Below are 12938 nucleotides of genomic sequence, written 5' to 3' on the forward strand. Positions count from 1 at the left end.
ATGTACCCCCTGGAAGACTTCTGTGTACCCCCGGGGTACAAGTACCCTGGTTGAGAACCACTGCTTTAAAAGAAGCAACATCTATTTTAACTTGAATTTTACTTTGACATTTGTTAGTTATGTATGTATTTTCTTTAATCAACTGTCCTATTCAGTATACTTGACATATTTTGTTGATGCTATTAGACCTTAAAAGATCCAGATAAATTTCCTTCCTGAACTTCCAGTCTCCTTGTCTTCAGGGTAGCCAATTAGGAGGGCTGCCTTGGAGTAAGGATTCCCAGGGCTTTCAGGCTCCCCCAGCTCCTTGGCAGTGGGAACCTTTGGAGTTTCTGCTCCCTGAACTGCCTGACTTCCAGACTCCCTGGGCTGCCCAGCTTGCTGCCTGCGGGGGCTCCAGACAGGAATGTTTCAGACAGGAATTCCAGGTTTCAGACAGCTCCGTCTGCCTATAATGTTTCACTTCAACTGTTTAGACTAGGACTGTTGATTAATCGCAGTTAACTTACATGATTAACTCAAAACAATTTATTGCAGTTTAAAAAATTGCAATTAATCACAGTTTTAATCGCACCATTAAATAGAATACCAATTGAAATTTATTATAAATATTTTTGTATGTTTTTCTACATTTTCAACTATATTGATTTCAATTCTAACACAGAATACAAAGTATACAGTGCTCACTTTATATAACTTTTATTACAAATATACTGTAAAAATGATAAAGAAATAGCATTTTTCAATTCACCTCACACAAGTACAGGAGTGCAGTGCAATCTCTATCGTGAAAGTGCAATTTTACAAATGTAAATTTTTTTTGTTATGTAACTGCACTCAAAACCAAAACCATGTAAAACTTCAGAGCCTACAAGTCCATTCGGTCTTACTTCTTGTTCAGCCAATTGCTAAGACAAACAAGTTTGTTTACATTTACAGGAGATAATGCTGCCCTCTTCTTATTTACAATGTCACCTAAAAGTGAGAGCAGGCGTTTGCATGGCACTTTTGTCGCTGGCCTTGCAAGATATTTGCTTGCCAGATATGCTAAACATTCGTATGCCCCTGTATGCTTTGGACACCATTCCAGAGGACATGCTTCCATGCTGGTGACGCTTGTTTAAAAAAAAAAAATAAACGTTTTAATTAAATTTGGGACTGAACTCCTTAGGGGAGAATTTTGTCTCCTGCTCTGTTTTACCCAAATTCTGCCAGATATTTCATGTTAGAGCAGTCTCGGATAATGACCGAGCACTTTCATTATAATAATACTTTCACTGCAGATTTGACAAAATGCAAAGAAGGTACCAACGTGAGCTTTCTAAAGATAGCTACAGCTCTGGATCCAAGGTTTAAGAATCTGAAGTGCCTTCCAAAATCTGAGAGGGACGATGTGTGGAGCGTGCTTTTAGAAGTCTTAAAAGAGCAACACTCCATGGCGGAAACTACCAAAACACCAAAAAAGAAAATCAACCCTCTGCTGGTGGCATCTGACTCAGATGATGAAAATGAACATGCATGGGTCTGCACTGCTTTGGATCGTTATTGAGCAGACATGGACACACGTGTTCTGATATGGTGGTTGAAACATGAAGGGACATAGGACTCTTTATTACATCTGGCACGTAAATATCTTGTAACGCAGGCTACAACAGTACCATGCGAATGCCTGTTCTCACTTTCAGGTGACATTGTAAACAAGATGCAGGCAGCATTATCACCTGCAAATGTAAACAAATTTGTTTGAGCAATTGGCTGAACAAGAAGTAGGAGTGAGTGGACTTGTAGACTCTAAAGTTTTACATTGTTTTATTTTTGAATGCAGTTATTTTTTGTACATAATTCTACATTTGTAAGTTCAACTTTCATGATAAAGAGATTGCACTACAGTACTTGTAATGGGGGAATTGAAAAATGCTATTTCTTTTGTTTTTTAACAGTGCAAATATTTTGTAATAAAAAACAAATATAAAGTGATCACTGTACACTTTGTATTCTGTGTTCTTCTTGAAATCAGTATATTTGAAAATGTAGAAGACATCCAAAAAGATTTACATAAATGGTATTCTGTTATTGTTTAACAGCATGATTAATTTTTTTAATCGCATGATTAATCACAATTTTTTTTAATCGCTTGACAGCCCTAATTTAGACAATTCTCTTCTGTAACTTGTTCCTTGCAGAGTAGAATATGAACCTTTGATTGTCTGCTCCTCGTGTTTAGAGGTTTCTGGGAAAACTGCTTTAAATCAAGCTATTCTGCAGCTTGGAGGCCTTGTTGTGAATGATTGGTCAGAAGAATGTACTCATCTTGTCATGATATCAGTGAAAGTTACTGTTAAGGTAGGTTGAATTTCTGTATGTTAATACATTTTGTGACTTCAATATGAAAATGTATGGGCTGAAATCTTAGCACGCTGTTGAAGTCAGTGGCAAAACTCTCCTTGACTTTAGTGAGGCCAGGTTTACACCCAGGAAAATGATTGTTTTCAAGTAAAGAGTCCTTAAAAACTCAATATGAACACTTAACTAAAATCAGAAGAGTCTGAACTGTTTAGCAGTTAAACTATTTTGCAATTGTCCACTTTTGTGCATGATGTATTTTTCTGGGCTTTATTTTTTCTGTTTGCTATGGTATTTGAAAATGCAAAAGAAGCAGACCACTTAAGTAGGAATCAGAGGAACATAGGAGTTACTATATCATACTCTTAGGGTTGCAGTCCATAACATTCATTATCCTTAATGTCTGATAGAAGCCAGAACTGGATACTTTAGAGGAAGTGCAAGAAACCCTGTAGTAAATGGTTATGGAATAATCCGGCCGTGGGGGCGGTGGCGGGGGGAAGGGGAGAGTTTCCTCCTAACTTGTAGTTAGAGGTTAGTTTCTATCCTCAAACATGAGAATTTAGGTCCTTTCTAGTTTGTATGAAAATCCTATGTAATGTAACTCTGGATGCTTTCATTAGACGTTTGGATAAGACCATGCTACACTACAAAGTTTGGCTGACTCAGGTTACTTTGGCATAAAGCTATTGTATTTGCATACACTCGTATGTTTGTATATTTGGCTCTTTGCATCTGTACTGTGTGTACTCACAAGGAGTGCTTGTGTTGATGCATAGTGCAATGCGCCATAGTTAGGTATCCCAGGGTGCAACTTGCCGCTGTCCAGCACACTGTCTTTTGGCACATTTTGGCAATGCATGGTGGGGCAGAAATGAGTTGTGCAGGGGTGACTGGGAACAAAGGGTGAAGTTCCCAGCATGCAACTGTCTCCATCCCATAATGTCATCCGTATACCATAATTTTTGAGCCTTTAAAAATCCTGCAAACCCGTGTATCCCTTCTTGCTCTCCGCCATCTCTGACAGAAGATGCACTGCTCTGCACAGTTGTCATGTGTGTTGCAAACACAGGATGCACAGTCTTCTGCTATTGTATTTGCAGAGCTTCAAGAAGAACTGCATCAGTGGGGAACATGATGATTTTGTGGAGGACAAATTGCTGTGGGAAATAGAGAGAAAAAATTCAGGGTTATTCAGAGCAGCTGCAAATGGTGAAGCACTACCCTGGGCCTGAGAAATGAGTCCTGACTGGTGGGATTGCCTCATAATGCAGGTTTGGGATGAGAGCAGTGACTGCAACTTTTGGATGTGCAAGGCCACATTCCTGGATCTGTATGCCGACGTTACCCCAATCCTCCCTCTCATAGACACCGGACGAGAGCTGCACTTACCATGGAGAAATGAGTGGTGACTGCACTGTGGAAACTTGCAACACCAGATTGATTTCCCATTCACTGGTAGCATTTTGGAGTTGGAAAATCCACTGGGCTATTATGAGACAAGTGTGCAGGGCCATTAATTGTCTCCTATTATGCAGGACCGTGACTCTCGGCAACATGCAGGACATAGTGAATGGATTTTCAGCAAGGGAGTTCCCAAACTGCAGTGAAGTGATAGGTAGTATGAATATCCCTATTTTGGCACCAGCCCAACTTGCCCCAGAGTATTTCAACAGAAAGGGCTACTTTTCCATGGTTATGCAAGCATTGTTGGATTATTGGGACACTTCACTGACATCAGTCTTGGCTGGTAAAGGAAGGACATGATGTTTGTCTCTTTAAGAACACAGGACTGTTCAGAAAGCTGCAATCAGGGACTTTCTTTCATGGCTGGCGGATTACCATTGGTGATATTGATGAGTAGTGATCCTGAGGGATTCAGCCTACTCCTTGCTCCCATGGCTCATGAAGCAATGTACCAGCCATTTCAACAGCACCAAGGCAAAGATTCAACTACATGTATAACTATTAAACTGTTAATAACTATTTATAACTATTAAACTGTTTATCTGTGATCCTATGAGTTCTGTCACACTGTACAAGAACAAGTAAGTGGGTACTTTCGGTGCTGCTAGACATTCTGCAGCATATATTATGAATTAATAAAGATGAATTATTTCCCGAGGAATAGAATTTTGAGTAACAGAACCAGCGCATAGAAAAATCTCTGCAATTTAAAAGCAAATACATTAAAAACTTAATAAATGAATGGAACAGAACTTAACAAGGGGAAAGAACATTTATGTTCATTTTAGTTACACTGACCTCTGAGAGCCACAGTTCCTGTATGTGTATGTGAAGCTGTGGTTGTACTGAGGGTCCCCTGGTGTGGAGTGGTAGGGGGAGCTGCTGCGGCCATTTGGAATGTTGAGGGGGATATATGCAGTTACTGTACTGGAATTCTCCATGGACTGCAAAGGGAGGTGAGCCTATTGTTGAACCTCTAGGCCCACAAGAGTCTGCAGCATCTGTATTTGCTGACAGTGAAGCCCCATTATGTCCTGGTGCATCTCCCTCTGCATTTCCTGATGGGCCTCCTGGGTCTGTCTCCTGTCCGCTCTTTCCTTCTCCAGTCTGAAATACTCACCCTCCAGCCCCATGCAGCACTGCCTTGCAGGATCTCGCTAAACACGTTATCTGGAGTCCTCTTGTTTTTTCTCCTTGTCTGACTCGGATGTTTTGCAGGTGCGGAGGGGGCTGCAGCAGCTGCAGATAAAACAGAGGTACCATTGTTAGTATAGTAACAATGAAAAACAAAAGTTAAAGGTTCAGAACTCCCTTCCTTTGCTCTCCTAAAGTTTCACATACGATATGCTTGTTGACACTTCTGCTTCAGAGAGCTTTTGTGCAGTACCACTAACAGTACCAGCCGGGGTGAGGATGGCCTTCAAGGGATGAGGAAAATGAGGAAGACGTTGCTCAGTTGCATGAAATTGAGTATAGGGCTATGGCACTGAATGCTGGCACCATTTTCCACGAGGTGGGGGTGATTGTTAACTGTTATCCTGAGGGTAACAAAGGAAGAGAGATCACAGCTGCTCATGGCATCTTGAAGTTGCCTGGGTCTGTATGCTGCTAGCCTGTTTACTGCAGTGGTGCCTGCCAAAGTTATTGCTGACTGGTGTGGGGAAGTGTCTTGCTGCGGAGGAAGAAATAAGGCTGCCATCACTAGAAACCTTGGGAGGAGGATTGCAGAGTACCTCCATGAAAGTTTCATTTGGTTCCCTCAGGAGGATTCAAAGGATATCTCTGTGTACATAAATAAATTGCTCCACATGACACATACTCCAACTCTCCTCATCTCACTCTTCTGGGGAATGAAAAGCAGATAACAATGCTACCTCTTTGTTATACCATTACTACTTTTAGTATGAGTAAATTAATGAAAAATTGATAACTGTGAATGAGTGTAATGGGAAATACATTTATACACTTACCTGACGATCTTTCCCTGGCATCAGATTTACCCATGCTTGACCTCCAGGACTGACTTTGCAGTGGAGTCTCAAACAGGTCCTGGCTTGCAGCACAGCTGGACCCCCTGGTCAGATGTTCCCTATCCTCATCCTTGCTGTTTGCACCGGGGCATGTAGCTCTGGCTCCTCAGAAGTATCCATGGCGGTGGAGACTTCACCAAATATGGCATGCAGTTCTTTGTCAAAGTGGCAGCTCTGTGGCTTGGCTTTGAATTGACCGTTGGGTTCCCTGGCAGTCTTTTTTTGAAACTGGCAAATTGCCGGCACTACTATGATGGATCTTGCGCTTTCTCTGCTGTTTCTTCTGTTTCCAGTTCAGGGGAAGGTGGCACCGTTTCTTTCCCCTGAACTGGGGTATTAACTGCCCCACTAGTGTCCTAGAGGAGGGGAGTGGAGAGGGAGGGACCTGGGCCCGCCCTCTAGTCTGGGTCCCAGCCCAGGGGCCCTAGGGATAGTAGTAAACCACTTGAACGAGCGGTTCCTTCCCCTGGGCTACTTCCCTCTCCTGCCCTTGAGCTTGTGGGGCTTCCTACCTTCCCTCTGCACAAATCAGGTGTCCTTTTACCTAGGGTCTTGGTCTTATTAGCCCACTGCAGCGCTTCCCTCCAAACTGCTTTCTGCTTCAACACCAATCCACTCTGCTTCAGCTCCTCCTCTTGTCTGATTGAAGCAGGGTTTTTTTATCATGTGACTGGCTTCAGTTGCTCTAATTGACTTCAGGTGCTTTAATTAATCTATAGCAAACTTTCTTCCCTCTACAGGGAATAAAACTCCCTTCTATTTGTGTCAATGGAGCGTGTCCTCAGTTGGTGCTCTAGCACCAACAGAGAGAGCAGTGCACTCTGGGTAGCTATCCCACTGTGCAAATCACCACCGTCTCCTTCTAGGAATTCTGGGATTGCAGTACATTACGGGGGTGGGCTCACTGTCCCATGATGCAGTTTTCTCCGTCCTATAATTCCAAGGGCCTTCGACTACGTTTCACGCCATTTTTTAAACTGTCCTTGTAAACTTTTCAGCCACCATCTCTGCCTGAAAGCATGGATCCTACACTGCTCACCAGTCTTGTGATAAACATTACGAACACAATGCGGCTGATTCTTCAGTATGTCATGACCTAAGAAACTGAACTGGAATCCATGGTGCCTGTCCCGCTGTGTTCTGTGGAAAGAAACAATTCAAGATTGATGTTCGCATTCACGGAACAGCTGCACATGGTGGAGCGTTGCTGCTGGGCTCTGGAAACAAGCACCAAGTGGTGGATTCGGATTGTGAAGATGTGAAATTGACCAATTTTAAAGCTGTCTGGCCGTGAAATTGATAAAAATAGATGTGAATTTGTTATGGCCTTATCCATAAGCTTTATCATCGCTCCCAACCCTCTATTATCCGCTCCTGCCCCGTCTTCTTTCTGGCTATCCATTTCTGGTTTTTCATTTATTGTCTCTGTTCTCGCTATTTGCCTGATCTGACGATTGCAGCACTTCACAAACATGTCCTCCTTTCTCCTCGTTCGCCTCCGTATCTGACGGAGGCACTCCGCTGGTGTGTAGAAGCTGGCCCTCAAGGGCACATCTGCAGAAGCAAAAGAAACAATACACAGAGTCATTATTGTTTGTGCACTCAGCGTCTTCAATTAAAAGTTACATATATGTCTTTCTCACTTTCCTTTGGCAAGCATGCAGCACAGTCAAACATTAAACATGGGGAGTTCGGACCGCGGGTGGTGGTGCAAGATGGGACAACGGGTCTGGGTAGTTTCAGAAGGGGATCAGTACAAGTGCCTAGGGACAATCTTATGAATACTAAAAAGGAGGAGGAGTACTTGTCACCTTAGAGACTAACAAAACTGAAATCGCACTACTGAGGGTAACCGAAGATGCAAGGGTGCATCTCCTGCATGCGTACGGCTTCAGACCAGGTCTGTATGCTTCTTGCCTTTGTGCTGTTTTACTTACTCCAGAAGTAATTGCTGATTGGCACTGCAAAGTTTCCTATAACGGGAAAAGAAACAAAGCAGCTCTGCTAAGGAACCACTGGCAGAGAATTGCAGAGTATCTGCAGGAAAGTTTCCTAGAGATCTCTACGGAGGATTCCTGGGAGATCTCAGTGTGCATTAACCAACTTTTCTGCAGGGCCCCCACTGCGTAGCCACACAAGGGAATTGAAGCAGATGCAAACAGTATCTAGTGTTGTTAATTTCGATCCCTTCTCCCACATGCACCATGTAACAAAATAAAGAACATCTCTACATCATATGACCGTGCACTATCAAAAAACAAAGACTACTTACCAATTCAGGCATGCCACAGCTGGACTGCTGGGACAGGCTACACCCTTCCAGAATCAAAAAGAGGTATTGGCTCACCTTGCCAACAGATGAGCCTGTTGCCTGTCCAACCTCCTCATCCACTATTTTTGTCCTTGGGGTTGACTCCGCTGGCCACTGCCTCCATTCCCCCCAAAGTATCCATGGGGCTCCTGGCAATAAAGGATAAGTTGCTGCGAGGATGTCGTGCAGCTCCTTGTAGAAATAGCATGTTTTCAGTGCCGCACCAGAACAACGGTTGGCCTCCCTTGCCCTCTGGAACGCCTGCCTGAGCTCCTTGATTTTAGCATGGCCCTGCTGTTTGTCCCTTTTATGCCCCTTCTTATCCATGCCACGAGCAACCTGCTTGTAGGTGTCAGAGTTCCTACAGCTGGATTGGAGCTGTGATTGCACAGTCTTCCCTCCCCACAGACCCAACAGATTCAACAACTTTGGTATACTCCAGGTGGGAGCGCATCTGCTGCAGAAAGCCATCATGGTCAGCTGGGAAGATGCAATGTGAGCTGTCCATGCTGAGCAAACAGGAAGTGGAATTTCAAGTATTCTCAGAGCTTTAAAGGCGGAGGGGTGTATGCCTGTGCACCTGACTGCAGAGCAGCAGAGTAGAAACTGCTTACCAGAGTGAGCATGATGGGCATTGTGGGACACCTCCTGGAGGCCACTTAGAATGACATAAGCAAACGCAGTGTCTACAACGTTGTTGCAAAAAGCTGTATGCTGCTTGTCGGGGTGGTTTTATTAAATCGGCATAGCAGGAGAGTTAAATTGGTGGGAGGACCATTGTTGTGTTTACACCTCCACTGCTTTGTCAGTGAAACCTAACTTTTGTCTATAAGACTGTAGTGTAGACAAGGCCTTAGGGTATGTCTACACTACGGAATAAGGTCGAATTTATAGAAGTCGGTTTTTTAGAAATCGGTTTTATAAATTCGAGTGTGTGTGTCCCCACAGAAAATGCTCTAAGTGCATTAAGTGCATTAACTCGGCGGAGAGCTTCCACAGTACCGAGGCAAGCGTCGACTTCCGGAGCGTTGCACTGTGGGTAGCTATCCCACAGTTCCCGCAGTCTCCGCTGCCCATTGGAATTCTGGGTTGAGATCCCAATGCCTGATGGGGCTAAAACATTGTCGCGGGTGGTTCTGGGTACATATCGTCAGCCCCCCGTTCCCTCCCTCCCCCCGTGAAAGCAAGGGCAGACAATCGTTCCGCGCCTTTTTTCTGTGCGGACGCCATACCACGGCAAGCATGGAGCCCGCTCAGCTCACTTTGGCAATTAGGAGCACATTAACCACCACACGCATTATCCAGCAGTATATGCAGCACCAGAACATGGCAACGCGATACCGGGCGAGGAGGCGACGTCAGCGCGGTCCCGTGAATGATCAGGACATGGACACAGATTTCTCTGAAAGCATGGGCCCTGACAATGCATGCATCATGGTGCTAATGGGGCAGGTTCATGCTGTGGAACGCCGATTCTGGGCTCGGGAAACAAGCACAGACTGGTGGGACTGCATAGTGTTGCAGGTCTGGGACGATTCCCAGTGGCTACGAAACTTTCGCGTGCGTAAGGGCACTTTCATGGAACTTTGTGACTTGCTTTCCCCTGCCCTGAAGCGCATGAATACCAAGATGAGAGCAGCCCTCACAGTTGAGAAGCGAGTGGCGATAGCCCTGTGGAAGCTTGCAACGCCAGACAGCTACCGGTCAGTTGGGAATCAATTTGGAGTGGGCAAATCTACTGTGGGGGCTGCTGTGATGCAAGTAGCCCACGCAATCAAAGATCTGCTGATATCAAGGGTAGTGACCCTGGGAAATGTGCAGGTCATAGTGCATGGCTTTGCTGCAATGGGATTCCCTAACTGTGGTGGGGCTATAGACGGAACCCATATCCCTATCTTGGCACCGGAGCACCAAGCCGCCGAGTACATAAACCGCAAGGGGTACTTTTCGATAGTGCTGCAAGCTCTGGTGGATCACAAGGGACGTTTCACCAACATCAACGTGGGATGGCCGGGAAAGGTGCATGATGCTCGCATCTTCAGGAACTCTGGTCTGTTTCAAAAGCTGCAGGAAGGGACTTTATTCCCAGACCAGAAAATAACTGTTGGGGATGTTGAAATGCCTATATGTATCCTTGGGGACCCAGCCTACCCCTTAATGCCATGGCTCATGAAGCCATACACAGGCAGCCTGGACAGTAGTCAGGAGCTGTTCAACTACAGGCTGAGCAAGTGCAGAATGGTGGTAGAATGTGCATTTGGACGTTTAAAGGCGCGCTGGCGCAGTTTACTGACTCGCTTAGACCTCAGCGAAACCAATATTCCCACTGTTATTACTGCTTGCTGTGTGCTCCACAATATCTGTGAGAGTAAGGGGGAGACGTTTATGGCGGGGTGGGAGGTTGAGGCAAATCGCCTGGCTGCTGGTTACGCGCAGCCAGACACCAGGGCGGTTAGAAGAGCACAGGAGGGCGCGGTACGCATCAGAGAAGCTTTGAAAACCAGTTTCATGACTGGCCAGGCTACGGTGTGAAAGTTCTGTTTGTTTCTCCTTGATGAACCCCCCCGCCCCTTGGTTCACTCTACTTCCCTGTAAGCTAACCACCCTCCCCTCCTCCCTTCGATCACCGCTTGCAGAGCCAATAAAGTCATTGTTGCTTCACATTCATGCATTCGTTATTCATTCATCACACAAATAGGGGGATGACTACCAAGGTATCCCAGGAGGGGTGGTGGAGGAGGGAAGGAAAATGCCACACAGCACTTTAAGCACAGCACTTTAAAAGTTTACAACTTTAAAATTTATTGAATGACAGCCTTCTTTTTTTTGGGCAATCCTCTGTGGTGGAGTGGCTGGTTGGCCGGAGGCCCCCCCACCGCGTTCTTGGGCGTCTGGGTGTGGAGGCTATGGAACTTGGGGAGGAGGGCGGTTGGTTACAGAGGGGCTGCAGTGGCAGTCTGTGCTCCAGCTGCCTTTGCTGCAGCTCAACCATACACTGGAGCATACTGGTTTGGTCCTGCAGCAGCCTCAGCATTGAATCCTGCCTCCTCTCATCACGCTGCCGCCACATTTGAGCTTCAGCCCTGTCTTCAGCCCGCCACTTACTCTCTTCAGCCCTCCACCTCTCCTCCCGGTCATTTTGTGCTTTCCTGCACTCTGACATTATTTGCCTCCACGCATTCGTCTGTGCTCTGTCAGTGTGGGAGGACAGCATGAGCTTGGAGAACATTTCATCGCGAGTGCGTTTTTTTTTCTTTCTAAGCTTCACTAGCCTCTGGGAAGGAGAAGATCCTGTGATCATTGAAACACATGCAGCTGGTGGAGAAAAAAAAAGGGACAGCGGTATTTAAAAAGACACATTTTATAAAACAGTCGCTACACTCTTTCAGGGTAAACCTTGCTGTTAACATTACATACATAGCACATGTGCTTTCTTTACAAGGTCGCATTTTGCCTCCTCCCACCGCGTGAACGGATTTTGGTTGAATGCCAGCAAACATACACTGCAATGCTTTGTTCTACAGTGATTCCCGAGTACGTGTTACTGGCCTGGAGTGGTAAAGTGTCCTACCATGAAGGACGAAATAAGGCTGCCCTCCCCAGAAACCTTTTGCAAAGGCAGAACCGCAAATGCCAGGGCAAAGTAATCCTTTCACATGCTTGCTTTTAAACCATGTATAGCATTTTAAAAGGTACACTCACCAGAGGTCCCTTCTCCGCCTGCTGAGTCCAGGAGGCAGCCTTGGGTGGGTTCGGGGGGTACTGGCTCCAGGTCTAGGGTGAGAAACAGTTCCTGGCTGTCGGGAAAACCGGTTTCTCCGCTTGCTTGCTGTGAGCTATCTACAACCTCCTCATCATCATCTTCTTCGTCCCCAAAACCTACTTCCGTATTGCCTCCATCTCCATTGAAGGAGTCAAACAACACGGCTGAGGTAGTGGTGGCTGAACCCCCTAAAATGGCATGCAGCTCATCATAGAAGCGGCATGTTTGGGGCTCTGACCCAGAGCGGCTGTTCGCCTCTCTGGTTTTCTGGTAGGCTTGCCTCAGCTCCTTAAGTTTAACGCGGCACTGCTTCGGGTCCCTGTTATGGCCTCTGTCCTTCATGCCCTGGGAGATTTTCAGAAAGGTTTTGGCATTTCGAAAACTGGAACGGAGTTCTGATAGCACGGATTCCTCTCCCCATATAGCGATCAGATCCCGTACCTCCCGTTCGGTCCATGCTGGAGCTCTTTTGCGATTCTGGGACTCCATCATGGTCACCTGTGCTGATGAGCTCTGCATGGTCACCTGCAGCTTGCCACGCTGGCCAAACAGGAAATGAGATTCAAAAGTTCGCGGTTCTTTTCCTGTCTACCTGGCCAGTGCATCTGAGTAGCGCTGTCCAGAGCGGTCAGAATGGAGCACTCTGGGATAGCTCCCGGAGGCCAATACCATCGAATTGTGTCCACAGTACCCCAAATTCGAGCTGGCAACGTCGATTTAAGCGCTAATCCACTTGTCAGGGGTGGAGTAAGGAAATCGATTTTAAGAGCCCTTTAAGTCGAAATAAAGGGTTTCATTGTGTGGACGGGTGCAGGTTTAAATCGATTTAACGCTGCTAAATTCGACCTAAAGTCCTAGTGTAGACCAGGGCTTAGAAATTTCAAACAACTACATAGAAAAGAGATGTTAGCAGTCATTTTACCTGCAATTTGATATCTAAATATTCTATTTTGTAAATTTGCATGTATGGCTCTTCTGTGGCGAAATAAGTCTGTTTGTATAGCATCACTGATATTCCTTTTTC

General features: G+C 45.6%; 3 protein-coding genes across 5 annotated transcripts in view; 1 reads left to right on the top strand and 2 right to left on the bottom strand.

Annotated features, from left to right (window-relative positions):
• The window catches only part of DECR1 (2,4-dienoyl-CoA reductase 1), a 307653-nt gene that overhangs the window by 56613 nt on the left and 238102 nt on the right, over nucleotides 1-12938 (bottom strand). The window lies entirely within an intron of this gene.
• The window catches only part of NBN (nibrin), an 89900-nt gene that overhangs the window by 12375 nt on the left and 64587 nt on the right, over nucleotides 1-12938 (top strand). For all 3 annotated transcript variants that reach the window (XM_048841160.2, XM_048841158.2, XM_048841157.2), the window contains exon 4: nucleotides 2184-2343. In XM_048841160.2, coding sequence (XP_048697117.1) covers nucleotides 2184-2343 — 160 coding nt within the window. The remainder of the gene's footprint in view (nucleotides 1-2183; nucleotides 2344-12938) is intronic.
• LOC142070748 (uncharacterized) lies at nucleotides 10720-12723 on the bottom strand. The gene is made up of 2 exons (XM_075124724.1): nucleotides 11854-12723; nucleotides 10720-11466 (listed from the first exon to the last, which is right to left on the bottom strand). Exons 1-2 carry the CDS (start codon nucleotides 12431-12433, stop codon nucleotides 10946-10948), a joined length of 1101 nt encoding a protein of 366 aa, XP_074980825.1. The 5' UTR covers nucleotides 12434-12723; the 3' UTR covers nucleotides 10720-10945.

Source organism: Caretta caretta, chromosome 2 (genome assembly GCF_965140235.1).
Source record: "Caretta caretta isolate rCarCar2 chromosome 2, rCarCar1.hap1, whole genome shotgun sequence".
Taxonomy (NCBI): Eukaryota; Metazoa; Chordata; order Testudines; family Cheloniidae; genus Caretta; species Caretta caretta.

Bases quoted from the DNA above. Each gene is read 5' to 3' on its own strand.
- LOC142070748 (XM_075124724.1), bottom strand. From the start codon at position 12,433: ATGCAGAGCTCATCAGCACAGGTGACCATGATGGAGTCCCAGAATCGC. The intron at 11,467-11,853 runs GTGAGTGTACCT...TTTCTCCACCAG, and splicing joins AGGCGGAGAAGGGACCTCTG to CTGCATGTGTTTCAATGATC.